General features: G+C 41.8%; 1 protein-coding gene across 1 annotated transcript; it reads left to right on the top strand.

The window, feature by feature from the left end:
* Window positions 1-5841: 5841 nt before the first annotated feature.
* On the top strand, window positions 5842-17057 carry eef1e1 (eukaryotic translation elongation factor 1 epsilon 1). Its single transcript, XM_037693809.1, has 4 exons — window positions 5842-5940; window positions 6475-6672; window positions 14205-14300; window positions 16382-17057. Exons 1-4 carry the CDS (start codon window positions 5857-5859, stop codon window positions 16523-16525), a joined length of 522 nt encoding a protein of 173 aa, XP_037549737.1. The 5' UTR covers window positions 5842-5856; the 3' UTR covers window positions 16526-17057.
* Window positions 17058-19195: the final 2138 nt, after the last annotated feature.

Raw genomic sequence — 19195 nt, 5'->3', positions numbered from 1 at the left:
ATACCATACCATATCATACCATACCATATCATATCATACCATACCATATCATACCATACCATACCATATCATACCATACCACACCATACCATACCATACCATACCACATCATACCATACCATGCCATGCCATGCCATACCATACCATACCATACCATACCATACCATACCATACCATGCCATGCCATCTTTATTTATAGAGCACTTTAAACACCTACAGGACCAAAGTGCTGTACACGTAATAAAACAATTATACAGTCAGACAAAAACGAACGATTAAAATAAATAAAAGTCAACATAACACATGGTTTCAAAGGCCAGGGAGAAGAGAGGGGTTTTAAGAAGGGATTTAAAAACAGACAGGGAAGAGGCCTGTCTGATGTTCAAGGGAAGGTCATTGCTTAACATCAGTAAAATTATCTGCGTTGTGTATGGCCATATTTGTGTTTGATAAAACTGCTTTGCTGTGGCGGCCGTCTTGAATCAGGTTGACTCCAAAAATCAGTCGGTTGTGGGTGTGAACCTTGAGATTTCCTTCTGAAAGTTGCACTAGAATCTGTTCAATAACTCATGAGATATTTTACTAAATGTACAGCCAAACGAACACACACACCGGCAAAAACACTGTTGCCCTTTCACCTTCGGGTGATAATTACGAACTGAATGCACTTTAACGGTTTCTGTGTTTGACCGGATTCAGTTATAGATTGCTCGGCTTCTATAAGCTGCCATGATCTCTATTTAACAGTCAGTTTCCGGCCTCGTATTAAAGGTCCATTTTTACCAGTCAGAGATGGAAATGGGCTGGGCTGTGGATGCCTTCTGGTTTAGGGGAGGAGGTTTTCAAAGAGCCACAGTGCTCCCTGCTGGTACAACAGGAGCGCGTCGGCCAGAGAACAGCAACAAAACGACTCCAAACCTCAAACAAGACACAGGAGTCTCCCTCATCCAGCTCCCAGCCACGACAAGAGCACCGGCAACAACAGCTTCCTCCAAGATTGGGTCTGAATCATGGACAGGAAGGGAGACACGAAGAGACGGAGAGAGGAACCTGCATGGCCAGTGGGCACCTTCAATAAAAGACATCTGATATTTCAGAAGCTATAAAAATCAAGATCCTCCCACCGTGGCTGTTTGTCTGAGGGGGACATGGACGGCTACGGGGGGAAGAAATTCAGAGCAGTAATTAATACTCCTAAGTGACTGCTGCTGGATGCAAGGCAGGGACAGGGTTGGCGAGCTGGTGCCGTGGCCCCCAGCATGTTCCACAGTCTTGTGGGTTGGCGTACGAGCAGAGGAGGAAATGGAGAAAGTGCCTTTATTACTCCTTCATTTGTCTCCGGGGGCCTCAGATTCTCTGAATCCAAACATTTCTGATGTTAATCAAACGTTAAAAAAAAAAAAAAGACGTGAAATGCCACAAAAATGTCATCACTCCACCCGTGTCACTAGCCCTTCCAACCCCCTTGTAAACATGCACTCATTTGCATGCGCGCGTGTTAATATGAGCAGGAGCAGCTTGTTTTTAGCCTTTGGGTGGCAGGGTGGTTCCTATAATCCCATCACTGTTGTGAAGACCCCCAGGGGCCCCGCCGAGAGGGGCGACATTTCTGGCATCCTCCGACTCTCGTTGACTCCCAGAGCCAGCAGCTCCAGAGCCAAAACACAGAGCGCCATTAGTCATGTGCTGCTCCGACTTGTAGAGCGGGAGAAGACGGCAGGTGCTCTGAGATTAGGACTCAAACCAGGACCTTAGAGCTCGCAAAGACTAGCATTAAAAATAATTATTCTCAGGTATAACAAACGGTGCTGTTTAAAAGACTACTTTGGTATGCTGACATGCAGTTCTGAAATGCAGGTACGCACTCAGTGTAAACAAAGCACTATTACTGCAGCTGCACCAGTGCATCAAAATTTTCTAATTGCTCCATCTCAAATGGCTTTTCCATGGATGCCTCCATCGTTGACGTATTTTCAGCTACTTCATCTGTTTCTGTGGGAAAGCAAACACATTTTGCTCACAATCTTTTATAAATCAAAGACACGTGAACTATTGATATAAGAAAAGTGTGCAGGTTTTCTTTTTTATCTGGACTTTGCAAAGAGTACCTATAAAAGCAGACACGAGGAACCGAATTTGGAAAGTTTTTGTATGATTGGTTACAAACGTGTGCTTTTACCTTTAAGTTTTAAATCACTTCTTTGAGGTTTAGAGGGGAAACAAGAAAAATGTTTAGATCAAACCCTTTTTTCACCGTATAATTAAAGAAAATATAGCTCGCTAGAGTTTTAAACTAAGATCATCTGATAATGAGAAGTGACATTTCAGTCATTTTTAAGGTTTTAGGCCTTTCGTTCCCACGCTAATCTGATTTAAAAAAAAATTGCAAAGCTTGCACCTAAATTAATTTAAAGCCTGTTCTTTCAGCCGTGTGTTATTTTTATTAGATAAAAACAAAAAAAACAAAAAAAAACATGACTAAAGCTGAGCGCTGACCCCCATACATCTGTCTGTCTTCATCTGACGGCTCTCCTGAAGTGTCACGCAGCCGCCTGGCGCCTGTCCTCGTGTTCACCCTCTGCTGGGGATCCGATCGAGCACCGAGATGCAATTCCAACAATCTGCACTGACAGCGTTCATGTCGTCCCCCCCACTTTTCCCTCCCTCTGTGTGGTTAGATCAGCAGATTCAGTCAAAACGCTCTCGCAGGTCAGAAAAGGTAGAGGAGGAGACAGGCAGGGCTGCAGGCCTCAGACGTGCAGCAGCATATTGTCAGCTACCAACAGGGCCGAAGGGACGTCTCTACCAGGACATGGGAAGCCCCACAGCATTATCAGTGACCCCCACCTCTCTCCTACTGTACATTTCTTTCCTAATTTGACCCCCAGATTTCTGTATCACAATCGGCACGAGGAAACTCCCACAGGCTACAGTTAGGGATCGTTGTCCTCAGCCCGCCTGGGTGCAGACAGGATGTGGCAGCTTGGAGGCATTCAGTTAAAGGAGATGCATTTTATCGCTGCAGGCGTGCGTTTAAGGAAGCCTCGCTGGAGTAAAAGTGGATGACGAGCCCAGAAACAAACGGGAAATAAAAGAGAGAATTAGCCTTACCTTGTTTCATGGCATCTAATCATTTCTGATAGTCTGTGTACTCATTATTATAATTTGTTTTCTGGGACAGCTTTTTATCTTCGTTTTTTTTTCCCTAATAAATTAGGTTTAAAAATATCAGCTGTTCTTTTCTATCAAGTGAAAAGAAGCGTTCTGGGCAACGCAATAAACATCAATAAAACAAGTTCACATGATGCCCAAAATAAGTAAAGACATTTAACATTTAGCTACAGTACAACCCGTGTACTTGTCTGAATAGGATCATTAATCTACAGTAATGTGCAAAAAAAAAACAAAAAAACAAGACACTAAAAAAGTCAGCATGTCCTAAAATATGAAAGGACAAGGATATCTTTAGTAATATAAACTAAAAAAAAACTGCTCTAATTATGAACTAAGTTATCCTATTACTATTTAAATACACTTAAAGTGCCTAAAACAGTACAAACAAGCTTGATTATTACTTTTAGCCAACAGGTAACCTGGTTAGTTTCAATTATTTCTGTTTATTAGAGGTTAATTTCCTCTGTGAATCCTTTATATCAACTAATTTTGTGGATAAAATAATGGGACACGGTCTAAAGTCTTCTCATCCAGGTCTGCTGGGAGGGAAAGCAGAGCTTGTAGTACAACACGCCACTTCCTGTCACTTCACATATAAACTCATGGGGACGAACTCACACGTCCACCTGGACAGTCAGGAGCCTGGTTTTGACTGACAGGTGACATTTCATTACGGGGGAGTCATAGGAGCACGGCACCGATCCAATCAGACACGCACACTGTCACAAGAAACAGAAGCAGACGAGCTTACAGGACAGCAGCGCTGCAGAATGAAACTTCAGTGGAACTAGTGATGAGTCTGTAACTGCTCCCTGTGACGATAAGCATGAACGTATGGAGTAAGAAGACTGGGAGTCGTGTTTCAAACTCGTTCACGTAGCTAGTATATTCAATTTAAAAAGCATATTACTGAGGTGCAGCCGAGTTTGTGTTTGCTTTTATTAAATCCTGACCAAAGTAGTAGGTTTATTTTATTTTATTATTTCGGCTGCTCCCTTCATCAGGGGTCAGCACAGCAAAGTTGCACAAAGACTTGGCAATCATTTTATCAAAATAGTAGTATTATAGTTAAATGTGGCTGAACAGACTGGCAAATTAATCTAATTAAAGTTGTTTTATTTTTAATCCTGTCAAACTTTTCAATGAAAATTATTCAGTACCGGCTACTCAACAGGTATGGTGTGTATAAGGTATTGGGAATTTACCTGGTGCAACTGGTACTTATTTGGTATGTACTTGTTACTTGTAATGAAACTGGTACTGTAAGTTTTTGGCCCTTAGCAGGTACCTGTTATTTACCTTGTACATACATGGTGCTTATTCGTTCAACCTTTATTTATACAGGTTAATCCCATTGAGCCTTGGGGACTCATTTACAAGAGAGACCAGAATTTTTACAAAGCGTGATGACAACAGTGGACAACAAAGACAACAAGCATAAAGGATGCGTACATATTCTTATTTTATTTTAACAAATGAAAATAAAATGGTAATTTAAAGGATAATTAAAAGGAAAAGTAGCAATAAAAACAACTAGGTTGTAAGGTAGTAGGACTACTGTTCCCATAATACCTTTCAGCACAGTATGTTTGTAATGTATGTGTTCCCGAGGGGGAAATAATGTATAACGAGGACACCGGACGCCATGTGCTGTAGTTCCAAACATATCTTTATTTTCCCCCCGGGAACACAGTACAAACATACTTTGCTGAAAGGCATTATGGGAACAGTAGTACTACACATATCTGGTACATAACTAGTATTTACCTGGTACTTACTGGATATGAACTTGGTACTTACCTCGACTGGATCTGGTCCTTATTTGATAGTTCCTGTTCTTGTACCTGTCTGGTAGTTATCAAGTACATATCTGGTACTTACATATTATGGGGAGTGGTGGCGCAGAGTGGTGGCACCCTCATTCACCCCACTCTGGGCCCATGAGCAAGGCCCTTAACCCCCATCTGCTCCCTAAACAGGGACAACGAGTTCTCGAGTCTCAATGAGACTACCTGGATAAATAAAGGATCAATGAAAATAATTTAAAAAGCACTGTGAACTTACTTTGGAACAAACTTAGAACTTATGTTTACACAGTACTTCCCCCTAATTATTGGGTGCATACCTGGTATGTATCTCACTTACCTAATGTGTAACAGGTGGACTGGATTATGGCGTGGTTAGTTACACTGGTCAAGTACTAACCGGTACGTGGGTCAGTACCAGTTACAGACCAGGTAGGCACCAGGTATGTATACATTGTACCAGGTGTGTATCTGTTGAGTACCAGTCTGCACAATACATTGCTTCCACTAATAAAGGCAATTTTTGTTAAAAAAATAAAATAATAAAAAATCTGTCATCTTTAGGAAAAAGGTGGCAATTTATTTAATCCCTTATTTTCACTATATTAACAACAACTTAAAATATATATATATATAATTAAATTGGCTGTTTTCAGGTTTCAACCGTAGTTTTATTTTTTTTTTTTTAATGAAAATAATGGTTAATAAATATTTTATTTTATTTTAACCAAAACCAATTCACTGACGCAAGCTAATGAAAGCAAGTAGGTTTTCATTGGTTGTCTTTAGAGTCAGTCAACTTTTGGTAGGCGGGACTTGAGAATTTCATCCAATCACGTCCGTCGCTTGCTAAGCCGCTCCTCAGCATACGGAAAACATGGCGTTACGGGAGCTAGCATCGCTGGAGAAGTACTTGGGCCTGAAAAAGCCGAACAAATACAGCACACAGGGAAATAAAAAGGTATTATGACGCTCTATCATTGCCTCGTCCGTTCGGATAACAAAATAACCTTAGTTTAAAAGAAAAACCTTGTAAGTAGCTGTAACAAGTGCACGGTGGCTATGAATCAAAGCTAACAAGCTAAGCATGTGGATTGCTTTCGTTTTGTGTTTTCCGCTTTGTGTATTTAAAACCGACTTAGTCAAGCTTATTCAGACTTAAACATTTAATGACAGTCTCTTATTTGTATAAACGGGGACTAGTAAAGAGCAGTGTTCATGCTTTGAAGGGTAGGCGTTAAAACGCAGTAAAGTGGGTTTGCTATTTAAAAATTGCAGGCAAAATAGTAATAAATTAGTTTAATGCATGCCTTAAGCAGGCCGATTTTAGGGTGATGGCATGAAAAGAGCCGTTATTGTGCTTGTGGGGAACACATAATCTGGAGAAGTTTTTGTTGTCCAACCTGCTTTATTGTATGTATGACATTCAGTCCTTCAGATCTGAACAGATGTTTCTCCTGAGTGTTGATGACTGAGCCCCATCTCCCCCCTGTAGACCCCTGTGCTGCAGAATAACACCTGTCCTCCTCTGGTGGGGCTGGGGACCATCGCCTGTCACCTGGTGAAGGAGTCCAGGCACCCAGAGCTGCTAGGTGACACAGCAGACAGCAGGGCAGTGGTGCAGCAGTGGTTGGAGTACAGGGTGACCAAACTCGATAACTACGCCAAGGAAGACATCAAGTCCATCCTAAAGGTAGAGAGAGAACGATGTCGGGTTAAAGCAGGGGTTCTCAAACTGGGGGGGTGGGGGACACGACCCCCTGGGGGTTAGGGAGTTTGGGTAAAGTATATATAAAGTCTTTATAGCTAAACTTGAGTTATTATAGGATTGCTAAACTGAGTTTAGTCATTGTGTATTAATAAAAGATACATGGAAGACGTCTGTCGGGGGAATGGTGGCGCAGAGGTTAGAGTATGGCAACCCCTCAAATCCACTATAAGACACTTTTACAACGCTTCCTCATGCAAAAAAAAGCCGGATTACGCCGGATTTTATGGCGTAAATCCACTAAAAACGCAGCTTTTTACGCCGTTGGAAGACTACCTTCTAAACGCTGAAAATTACAGCGTTTATTTTGGGCAATGAACGCTGCATTTAACACGTGACCTCGTTATAAACGCCGTAATTTCGCCACAGTTTACGCCGTAAAGGACAGCGTTTTCTTAAGTTTTGCGAGGCCCTCCGCATACTTTTCTTCTCCACTCAGTTTAAACTTCAGTCACCCAATGGGAGAAGTACAATTACAGACCACACTAATCGTGCTGCAGAATACATGAAGTCGGCCAAAAAAGCACAGCTGATCTGTGTTGAATTAGTGTGGTCTGTAATTGATAAAAGTATGGGGAGGGCCTTGCAAAATTTAAGTAAACGCCGTCCTTTGCGGCGTAAATTGCAGCAAAATTACGGCGTTACTTGTGAAAAGCGGCGTTCAATGACCAAAATATATGCCGTAATTTTCGGCGTTTAGAAGGTAGTCTTTCAATGGCGTAAAAAAGTGCTGTTTTGAGTGGATTTACGCTGTATTTTACAGCATGATCTGGCTTTTTTTGCGTGAGGAAGCAAGTGTCTATTAGTGGATTTGAGGGCTTACGATAGACGGCAGGCCTTTGGTCAGAAGGTCACCGATTCAATCCCCTGGACCAAAAACATCAAAATGTGGGTGGGAAAGTTGAAGCACCTGCACCTGCTTCCATCCTCGTTTGTCCCACTCTGAGTCTTTGAGCAAGGCTCTTAACCCCCATGATCTGCTCCGATGGGCGCCCTAGATTGCAGCTCTCTGCTCCACACAGAGGGCTGTGGTTGCATCAGGAAGGGCATCCGCGTACAAATAATTGCCACGTCTTCGTGCGAGTTAGTTGACTGTGGCCACCCGTGAAGAAGGGAGCAGCTGAATGAAGAAAAAACATGGGAGACCTCTGTACTAGATTTAATGCACTCCAAGTCAACCCAGCTGAAGTGAGCTCCACGCCTCCATGCTTGCTTCGTTTCTAAAAGTCCATGTCGGTACGGGATGTGTTTTATGCCAAAAGTTGTCGGGGCGCCTCGATAGTGGTCAGTTTGTGTCTCACCATGACTCTCTGTTCCTGCTGCTTTAGTTCTCGCAGTCAAACACTATATTTCTACAGATTTCATCGTTACACAGGATCATATCAGTACAAGGTTACACATGTGTGCATAAGTGTACAGTGATAAACGTAATGTATTTAATTATCAAGTATGATTTTATTTGTTTACTTATTTACTCGCAGACAGGTTTCTTTCTCCAAAGAGGGGGCTTATCAAATAAAGCTGAAGAACCACTGGCTTTATGCTGAGCTTAGTCTGCAGAGCTAAATGTAACATGTTCACAACATTCCCAGCATTTGATCAGTATCATTCTGAGCCTGTTTAGTTCATTTAAATTTAATTGAGAAGAACAGCAATAAAAAACGCTACCGCTGCAGGTTTGTACAAAGTCTGTCAAGCCAAAGACTGATTTGCAAATCTAATCCTCAGTTTGGATTTTTAAAAGTAAAACCAACAATAAAAGTAGACGTTCCACACAAATAGACACTTATCAAATTCATGCAATAAAAAAGAGGAGAAAAATCCAAAAATATGTAGGGAATAACATATTGTCCAGGCACCTCTGTATACATATTTGCTTTTATTTCCTTTTTTTTTTTTATATGAAAATTAAAACTCTAAAATCGCTTATTCGCTTTATATTTTTCCACTATTTTGGTACTAAATAAACTGTTTTTTAAAATCCTTTTACATATTATCCGTGGAACAAAGACTGCTGACACATTTAGGTGATGATAATAATAAACTGTCAAGGCTTCGTTGTTTCTTGTTTTTTAGTTATTTAAATCTTTCAGAGCTTGTTTGCACGATGATCTCAGGTTTTTATAAACGATTGAAACTGACAGAATCACAGCACGAAGTTACAGCCGGACAACCTCTACTGGCAGACGTAATTTTATAAGTTGAAGGCAGTTTAGATTGGGCCTGTCACGATAACAAATTTTGCTGGGCGATTAATTGTCTCAGAAATTATTGCGATAAACTATAATAATGTTTGAAATTTGACAATAATTAGTAATTATTGTCAATTTTAAGAAGAAATATTGGTTAATTTTTGTGTAGTGCCCTTTCTTGACCACCGGATGGCAGCATAAGACTGTTTGAACCGAAGGATGGATAGTGAGGGAGCGAGCAGCGTGTCTCTTTAAGATAAATGTGAGGGAGGCCCCTTGACGTGACATGGGCTGTCTCTCTTCGGTTCTCAAAATGGCGGATGTTTGGTGAGATTTGAGCTCTTTAGCATTTTTCACACAAAGGTTTTAAAAAACAACAGTAAACAAGTTCTCAGCATCTTTTTCCAGAGAAACACGAAGGCGCGGGTTTCAGCCGTCGATTTTGAAGCTTCGACAAGACGGAGGTTTTTTCTCGAGGTCAACCTGTTAGCTTAGCTCGTAGCTTAGCTGCTTTTAACGATCCAAAAACGTGATTTTGGACGGTTAAAATGGATTTTAAAGAGAAAGGGAGGGTTCAGTGAAGAGCACCGGAGTTGAGCCTTTTATCTTCCAGTGTCTTCAGTAGAAAGAGAGACACGAAGAAACAATAAAGCTGATAAATAAAAACAAGGTTGATAATTTTCATTTATCATGCGATTAATTGATTTATTGTTTATCACGACTGGTTTAGTTTAGATTTCTTTTTAATGGTTTTATAACCTTTCTTATACGAGCCTCAAGTTTAAGACGAGGGTACGAAACAAAACCCACGTCTCAACTCTGTCTTTTAGCATTTGGGGGGATTTCTCAAACTAAATCGCTTCAGAACCACATTCACTGTATTTTCAATCGGTTAAACCCTCCAAGTTGTTTACATTTCTTTGTCCATCACTTTGGTCCGTACATGTGTAAACGTGTTAAGGCACAAGCAACAGGAACACAAGTTGATGTATGACATGGCCCCACGCGACAGAGAAAACGGCTTTAATGTGCCTGACGCCACTCGGCATGAAATGGATCGTCGTCCGCTGGACGCTCGGCGCCTCTTGGCACCGTCCTGTCAGCGTGACGTCCGTGTGTGCGCACTTCAGAGTGACACGCTGTTGTGCCATGGCTGAGGAGTCGTGCTGTTTTGCAGCATGTTATCTGGACAGGCCTCTTAAATATTTTAATGGTGCCACTTACAGAAGGAAGTCGCCCTGAGCGGCTCGGCTCTGGTGCCCGGTGGCCCCCCTGTCCTGTCCTGCTGCTTGAGCTGCGTCCCCAACTCTCCTCTTTCAAGCTCTCCAGTCGTCTCCCATTAAATTATCCAGAAATAAAACCGTGTCAGCTGTGGGAGTTCTTAAACTTTCACCCCCCCTCAGGATGTAGTTAAGAAATTCATACATTTTTCAAGCTGAGACTTGTTTCTAAAGTAAACATTTTGTCACCCGTTTAAGATTATGATCAGTATATCAGACTACTGTCCTTGAGCTAAAAAAAAAAAAAACTGCTGTATTTTGGTTGACTACACTACATCAGTTGTTCTAGTTCTGATTTACCTTCTTCTGCAAATGTTGATGCAGCTGTTGCTGTTTTAATTCAAAAGAAAGCCACAACACTTTGTCTGTACCAAATACTGTATATAATCTATATTAGTGGGTCCCAACCCTGGTCCTTGAGGAACACCATCCTGCATGTTTTAGCTGTTTCCCTGCTTTTCCACACCTGATTTGAATTATTTGGTGATTAACAGGTTTCGGTAGAACTTGAGGAAGTAATTAAGTCACTGAATCAGGTGTGTTGAAGTAGGGACACAGTTAAAACATGAAGGGTGGTGTTCCTCAGGGACCAGTGTTGGGACCCACTTTGTTCTATCGTCTGTTTTTTTGTTTTTTTTTTACTCAAAAAAACTAAACTTTTACAGCATTCACCATAGCAGTTTTCCTGAGGCCATTGACAAGTTAAACGTCAAAAAAGTGTCTGGTTTAAAGAATAATAGCAAAAGTAGATGAATGTCTTTGAAGTGTAACGACTAGAGCCCGACCAATGTGAAAATTTTGGCTATCGCGATACAGATATTGGGAGGGGAAGGCTAATGCCGATAACCGATTTAATGGCTGAAATTTTTTTGCTTTATCCACCCCCAATAATCTTCATAAACAGCTACTTGTAAACCTGTTTTAACACGTTGAAGTCCTGAAACGGTCTTCCTAACCTGCATTCACATTTTCTATCCTGCATTATTCACCATAAAATTATCAAGTGTTACAAAAATATAAATTAAATAAAGAAACGCCCTTCATGTTCATTCTTTAAACAGTCTGGAGTCCTAATGAGTATTGACTGCAACTCTTTTTTTCTTCTTCATCTTCTTCGCAGAGAAGTAAAGATTTCGGACAAACGATGCATTTCATTGAGACGACAAAGATAATGTTATTAACACCGATATAAATTTACCTCTACGTTAGATTTATTGTTCTGGCTAAAGTTTTACAAGGCAAGAGCCTATGCCAGGTTATGTTAGCGCGCTAACTTGAGAGGCACGTAGCTAATGACAAGCGGGTTGGAGGATTGAAGAGAATTAGTTTTTTTTATTTTACAGATCAGTTAAAATGAACTTTTGAATCTGTTCAACAAAATACACTACACAGCATTACTTCCTGCTTTGGCTGTGCTGAAAGTGAAAGTTAACGTGAACGGCCATGACTTGAAAGTAGTTTGCGTGCACCCTCTGCTGGATACATTGTACAATTACACCTTTTGCAACAAGGATGCATCTTGTTCCTAGTGTTTATGTTTATGCATTATGGGACAATTATCAACGATACGATATGTCCCCAAACGCCTATATCGGCCTAAAATATCGGCCCTACCGATATATTGGTCGGGTTCTAATAACGACAACGGAGGATGTTGTTGTTTGCACAAATAACCCCACGGGATTGGTTAACTAAAACTGGCAGCTTATTAAAAAGTGTGGATCTTTAGGCACCTCATTATTTGATTACTATTCAAAGAGCTGCAGTGTTATTCTAAAACACTTACTGATGTGGTTTGTTGGTAATTAACAATTAGCATAGAGGCTAAGTAAACATTGAAAACACCATAGAAAAGCTAACCGATTAGCTTCGTGTTTATAACTGGAAGTCTATAAACAAATCAAAGTTTCAAGTCAATACTAAAGATAGTTACTGATAGTTCTGATGACTTCAACTACTGTTTGCAGATGTATATCCTCCAGGGTTCAGTGAAAGAAAGCTGAAAGAGAAGAGAAACACGGCTTCACTGCAGCATGCTTCTACAGCAGGAAGCTCCGAGTACTCACCGCTTAGTAAGTACTCTGCTGAATCTCAGCAGAGTACAGTCCACCTGAAAAAAAGATTTTACCTCCTACAACTAAACTAATATTTCTTACTTACTACATCTCCTTCCTGTATTCACGATTATTATTGTTTAAAGAGCAAAACATTTGTTGCAAAAGTTAGTTTTTCATATTTGTGAACTTATAAAAAAGTGTTTCATCCGACATGTTCTTCTGTAACTATATTTAATGCCGTATTTTCCGCCGTAAATTACACCGCCCTATGAGTCACATCAGTCCAAGTATGTCTAATAAAGTGGAAAAATTCATAAATAAATCGCATCGATTACGCATCACCACTGACCACCCGGAAATGTGTGTCGGTGTTGTGCCAAAAATCGATTGACTGCCGAATGGTGGCCGCGGGAGCGTGCACGGGAGGACTTTAACAAGAATTTAACAAGATTAACACTTAAAAACAATTATTTGTTTGCTCTAAATTATAGTAAATGTGTGTCTCAGTTGAAGTAGTCCTTATTAAATGCACTTTGACGGTCAAATCAGCTGCATTTTCAAAAGCCGATACGCAGAAGCATGAACGCACAGAGGGCGACTCGCTGTCGATTTCTTCGAAACTTCACAAGATAACCACCTAAAACAATTATTTGTTAGCTCGACTTTATAGTAAAGGTGTGTCTCATGTGAACTTTTACTTAATAAATGCACTTTAATGGTCAAATCAGCTTAATTTCACCAGGGTGGCGCAGCAAAGTCGAGCTGATTTAACGGTTGCTCCAGGCAGACGACGGCATGCCATACTGCTCGAGTGCCATCTAGTGGCTGAAAATGGTAGTGTTCAATATTTTCAGTCGGAATGAATGAAAATGGTCATATCTCAGCCAAAAGTTGGTTTATAATTATGGGAAAAATCCATAAATATGTTGCTTCGACGTATTAGTCGCAGGGCATGTAAATTATGCAAAAAAATGCAACTTATGGGCCGAAAAATACGGTAGTTTGCCTTCTAGTTTAGAGTTTTACGGTGTTTTATTTGACTGCCAGCTGATTGAATGCACAGTTAAGGTAGGGGGTCGGTGGAAAAGAACCCAGGTCTGAGCTCCATGTGTTGTGTGGTGGGAGGTGGGGGGGTTAGTTAGTCGGAGAGCTTCCTCTCTGATGCACGACTGGGCTTTAGCTCCATGGCTGTAGGCAAAGAAAAGCAAGAATCTGATTCTTGAAGGGGAGGAAGTCTGCAGTCTTCATGCCTTGTTTGGCATCACCCACTCTTACCGCACAATAGCTCCATTTGCCCCGAAGATGCGTCCGTGTGTGTGTGTGTGTGGAGCTTTCCATTCGTGCGATGTACAAGTGCTAAAGATGGTCCCCCTCCCCTGGGACCAGCACTTCCATGCACGACTTTGCATGCACAGACGTTGGCCGAGGAACACACAGAAAGCTGCCCAAGTTTGAAACGGCTTCATTAGATTTGCAGCGGGAGCTGAAGTCATTTTGTTTGTGGAGTGAACAAATAGCCTGTTTTGGGCGGCATCTGTGCTAAGTCTGCAGTCATGAGGAGCGACGACAACAACCCCCTCAGGTTACATGTTATTCCCATTCACATCACAGACCTTCATATGCATGCAAGCCAGGATCAAGGCTCGTGTACCTCATGCACCCACAGATATCCAGGTTAATAAACCTGCTGTTGGGTTCCTTTTCTCTCTAATGTCCGTTAGATTAGTGCTGAACTCTGCATCAGATGAAGATGAATGTTTCGTTAAGGAAACTTGTCAAATAGTGTTAGCGCCGCTCTTAAAGGGAGGTCCTTTAGTCATTCGTATAATGACAAGTGTTTACGCTGAAATCTTTACCGTAATGCATAAATGATCACACGTTAGGACGTAATTAACATACTGCTTATGTTGTGAAACTTCCTCTTTCAGGACCTCGACCTCTACCTGCAGGACAAAGTGTTTCTGGCAGGAAACCTCTTCACCCTAGCTGATATTCTTATGTACTACGGACTTCATCCAATCGTAGTAAGTAACTTTAGCGCTTAGCTTAAGTCCTACAGTGTCATTCTAACATGAACTTCAGAGTGGTTTGATGAGTTTAAACTGGGAGCGTTGGGCTGTCATGAACTGCTTGTGTCACCAAAAACTTTCTGTTTAGCTGAATTCCACATTCGTGAGTAAAACTGATTGATTTATTGTGTCTCGGTGCATTTTCATGGCCGTATACCGTGCAGCCATCCTTCCACATCTCTTCTTCTTCCTTTTGATTTCCATTAGCTCTCACTTTAGTCAAACCACAACTCTAATTACCAATTTGTCATCATATATAACACACAATTAGACCAGTCATATGGCCAGAGGCCGTCCAGAACAAGTTGGCAACGAACACACAGATTATAAACTCATTCTGGGTTCTCTTCAAACGCATAAAGCGATGTGGCACAAGTGATGGCTTTAGCCTCAGACCAGGGACAAGCAAGTTTGTTCCGCCTCCCAGGATAAAAGAAAAGTGAGCTCAGACATGAGGAAGGCAGAGTGAGACGGTGGGGAGGGGGAGATCACATGTTGGGCCATGTCAGCGGCCGTGGCAGAGATGGAGGTTTGGCGCTCGCCACCGGCCAGGAGAGCGTCACTTTGACTTACAGTCAGCGTGGTTTTTAACCTCGGAGACAGCGGGTCAGCTCGCCCGACCTTTGACCTCAGCCTAAGCCGATGTTCAATTCTTGATAAACAACTTCACACAAACAGTAAACCTGACCGACGCTGAAAGCCTTTTAGACTGTTTGTCTTTGTGGCACTTCTTTAATTAAAAAAACAAACAATAATGAAAGTTTATTTGTAAATTATTTGTGATTTCTGTTATTTAGGTGTTAGGTACCTGCATTGTACTTAAAAAAAAGGTGAAATATTTTCACTTGACACAGACGCGTCACTAAATAAATATTGGTTAATTAGCTTTTAAACTCTTTGTAATTGATGCTCCTCCCATCATGCTTTGCTTGGAGGTGTGTTTCTGAGATCTGCTGTCTGAGGTGATAAGTTTTTATGTGGAGTCTTCAACAGACGTGAGTTGTGCAGCAGAGGATTATCCTCAGAATCTGAGTAATACATTTTTTTAAATCCTATTTTATCAGCACTATCTGTGTAAATAATTCAAATATAAGGCCTAAATAAGTCATAATCCCCAGATTTACTAGAAATACAATTAAAAGCTTTTGATATGACTTCACAGTTTTGGTTTTAAATTAAATCATCTTTGTGGTTTTCTCAGATTACAGTATTTTCCATCATAAACGTCGCACCGCCCTAAAAGTCGCTTCAGTCCAATCATGTCTCGTAAAGTGGAAAGATCCATAAATATATGGCTTCGCCGTATACGTTGCATCTATTACGCGTCACCGCTGACAGTCAGGAAATGTGGGTCGAACCCAGAAACGTGGGCCGGTGTTGTGCCAAGAATCGATTTGCTGCCAAATGGCGGCAGCAGGAGCGTGCACGGGAGGATTTTAACAAGAATTTAACAAGATTAACACTTAAAAACTATTATTTGTTTGCTCTAAATTAAAGTCTGCTGGATTAAAGTCAAAATTAAATTCATTAAAAGCCACTTTTACCTATTACATGACAAAACGGTGTGCCATACTGCTCGAGTGCCATCTGAAAATGTTCAATATTTTCAGTCAGAATGAATGAAAACGGTCATATCTCTGCCAAAAATTGTTTTATAAATATGAGGGAAAAATCCATAAATGTGTCACTTTGGCGTATAAATCGCGGGGCATGCAAATTACGCAAAAAGCCTGCTACTTATAGGGCGAAAAATACGGTAAATCATCCTTGTGGTTTTGTCGTTAACATCTCAGGACGTGTGCTGGAAACCAGAGGTCGTATGTTGGTGTTTTTGTAGCACTTTCCCTTTTCCAAGCTTCATCTTTAACTTCCAGTCAAACGGTTGAATAAGGGTTGAATAAGTCTTGAACAATAAAACCGCGCTGCACACGATTACATGGAATAATACATTTCGCCGACCACTTACAAATAGTTCACGACTCTGTGTTTTCGTGTGTCGTTCGGTATCGTTAACCTTTCTTCTCCTTTTCTCGCAGGTGGATTTGGCCATCCAGGAGAAGGAGGAGCACACGAATGTCACTCGTTGGTTCGATCACGTGCAGCACTACCCCGGCGCCCGACACCACCTCCCTCCAGTGGTTGTGCTCAGGAACAGAATTTACACCGGCAGACACCACTGATCCTGACGTTAGCCACCCCCCCCCACTTAAAATACTCACCCGTACTTGGTACGACTCTTCTAATCTTCAGGCCAGACCGGGGCTGAGGCTCTCCGAGCGTTTCTTACGTCGGAGTCATGAATTAAGGACGTTTCCACTAAGCCACATCAGTCTTCTCTTATTGATCAGTTGGTCCGCACTAACGATTGTTTAAAAACATCCAGTTCAGTTCAGAGTTTTTAACAAATCTTCAGTCGGGCTAACACTATTTATAAAATTCTGTTGTCTTAACCCGTTTTATTAGTGCGTTGAGACTATGTTTTATGTTTTTGTGGCAATATTTGTCAGCTGGTTTGGAGGAGAGAGCTGTCTGGGTGTGTTGCTGCCAGCCTGGTGAAAAGACGTTTACTGGTTATGATTGTTTGTTTAATCTGAGCCTCGGATGTGACGAGTCGTACAGGCTAGAAAACTCGACTGGGACTCGTTGTTTTTCTCGTAATGTTTTATTCAAGCTTTGCTGGTTGGATGTTATAATCCCACATTGTTCTAACTTTGCAGTTTTATCTCATTAAATCTTTTGACTCAGTTCAGTCCTGTTGGCGTATTTTATGTTAAACCGTAGCTTTTTTTTTCCCCCCGTGTGCATTTCGTTCCCACCCGTTTCCATTTCCTCGCCACCAGTTGTGTGGGCAGCAGCGAGCAGTTGAACGTCAGCCCCAGAGTCAGAGATCAGAGTGAGGCTCCCATCAGTCCCACTACCACCACTGTTGATGCTGCAGGCCACAGAGAGGGCAGCGGGCTCACCAGCTGCCACGCAGATCCAGCCAACCAAGGCCAGAGCCCGGGCCCCTGGGCGACAGTCAGCCACTGTGTGTCATTTCACCCTCGCGCTCCCACAGGGGCGCTGCTGGAGAGAGGAGGACGACGGGAGGCGAAAAAATGAGCGAGGAATGAAGGAGTGGAGGCCACGCAGCGAATGAGCACTCGGAGGTCGAGGGATCTTTTTGTGGCGTGAGAACGATCTGTGGAAGCCCGAGTGCTGCTTCCTGCAGGTTGGCTATTTATAGACTTTTCTATGGAAATGTGAAAAGAACCTGTTTGTTAACGTCAATAAAAAAAAGCACGATAGAGGAAATAACTTGTAATTCTGGTGTAACCGTGCACGTGACGGTTTGATACAGCGAACTAGACGATATATATATATATATATATATATATATATACATACAGTAGTCCCTCGCTACTTCGCGTTTCATTTATCATGGACTCGTTCTAAAGCAGGTTTTTTTTAAATAATTTTGGACATATCACACAACTGTCTGGTTGATGGATGAGCCGCATGATCGGCGTGGGATTTTTATTTAAAATAAATCATTTAGTACCTGTTGCACCTGTGTGCAGCCCTTACTGCTGCAGGATAAACTTCCCGCTGGAGATGATCAGCTGTTGTCCATGCAGAACTGAGAAGTGGGCGTGGCCGAGAGCGCTTGCAGGTTGCAAGGAGCAGACGAGGCAGAGAGCTGAAGTGACATTCTGTGCTCTTTTAGAGTGTTTAGAGTTTATTAGAGTTTAGATATTGCAAGTGTGTGTGAAGGGTTAAAATGCCTTTATATATATATATAAAAAATATATATACTAAAATAAACTACTACATACTACTTGTATTACTATTCCCACCTCGCAGTTTTTAACTTCCCGTGGGGCTTCAGGGTACAGATCGTCTGTGATAAATGAGGGACTACTGTACATGTGTATATATATATATATATATATATATATATATATATATATATATACGGGTGTTTTAAACTCTTCCCACACTCTTGCAAAGTTCTAAACAATGTTTCTAAACGCTCTAAAAGAGCACAGCATGTCATGATTTCAGCTCTCTGCCTCCGGCTGCACTCTGCCAGTGCTCTCGGCCACGCCCACTTCTCCGCTGCAGAGCGGAGATGCGACGCGCTGCAGGAGGAAGCTCCGCCTTCAGCTGTGGGCTACACGCAGGTGCTAAATATTTTAAAATAATTTATTTTGAATAAAAACTCCATGCCGATTGTGCGGCTCATCCATTAATCAGACTATGCGTCGTGTCCAAACTTATTTTGAAAAACCGCGAAAGAGCGAGTCCGTGAAGTAGCGAGGGTCTACTGTAGTCTCGTCTGTCTGTGTTGGGGGGAAGTTGTTTTGATTTTGTTTTTTCTTCCTTCACACCCCATGCTACCTACAGATTAAATTTACAACCCACTTTTTTCCGGTTTTAACAGATGAGGATTAAAACCTTGTTATTCCTGTCCCCTGCCGGCCTTTCAGCCGCGTCTTTTAACTCCTCCCAGCTTCCAGCCTCTGCATATTAACACGGTTGCTTGAAGCCTTTTGGTTTTGTTGACTGATCTGAGCATGATGTTCATCCTGTGCCAATAAATCACAGATATGGAGCCCGTGACCCCTGACTCCTCCGCTGATCGTTTCATGTGCGCGTTCGGTATTCTCTAAGAATTTGTTTTGCGTTAAAAACAAAACCAAGCCAGAAGACAGAGCTGTTGTTGGGCGAAGACGTGCTGGACGACTCGCTGTGTATTTGAAGTGTTGCGAAGTAGATGTGAAGGATAAAAACAGCCCGCGGTCGTTCGAGCGAGCCTTGTGACTTCTTTGGGCCCGTTTCTGCTGCGGTCTGCCGTTAAAGAAGGCCTT

Source organism: Nematolebias whitei, chromosome 20, assembly GCF_014905685.2.
Source record: "Nematolebias whitei isolate Nwh7 chromosome 20, NemWhi1, whole genome shotgun sequence".
In the NCBI taxonomy this organism is placed as follows: Eukaryota; Metazoa; Chordata; class Actinopteri; order Cyprinodontiformes; family Rivulidae; genus Nematolebias; species Nematolebias whitei.
The sequence above is the reverse complement of the archived record's forward strand: the minus strand, read 5'-3'. Positions and strand labels throughout refer to the sequence as shown.

Coding starts and splice junctions, on each gene's coding strand:
- eef1e1 (XM_037693809.1), top strand. CDS start 5,857: ATGGCGTTACGGGAGCTAGCATCGCTGGAGAAGTACTTGGGCCTGAAA. Junction 5,941..6,474: donor GCACACAGGGAAATAAAAAG/GTATTATGACGC, acceptor TCCCCCCTGTAG/ACCCCTGTGCTGCAGAATAA. Junction 6,673..14,204: donor ACATCAAGTCCATCCTAAAG/GTAGAGAGAGAA, acceptor TTCCTCTTTCAG/GACCTCGACCTCTACCTGCA.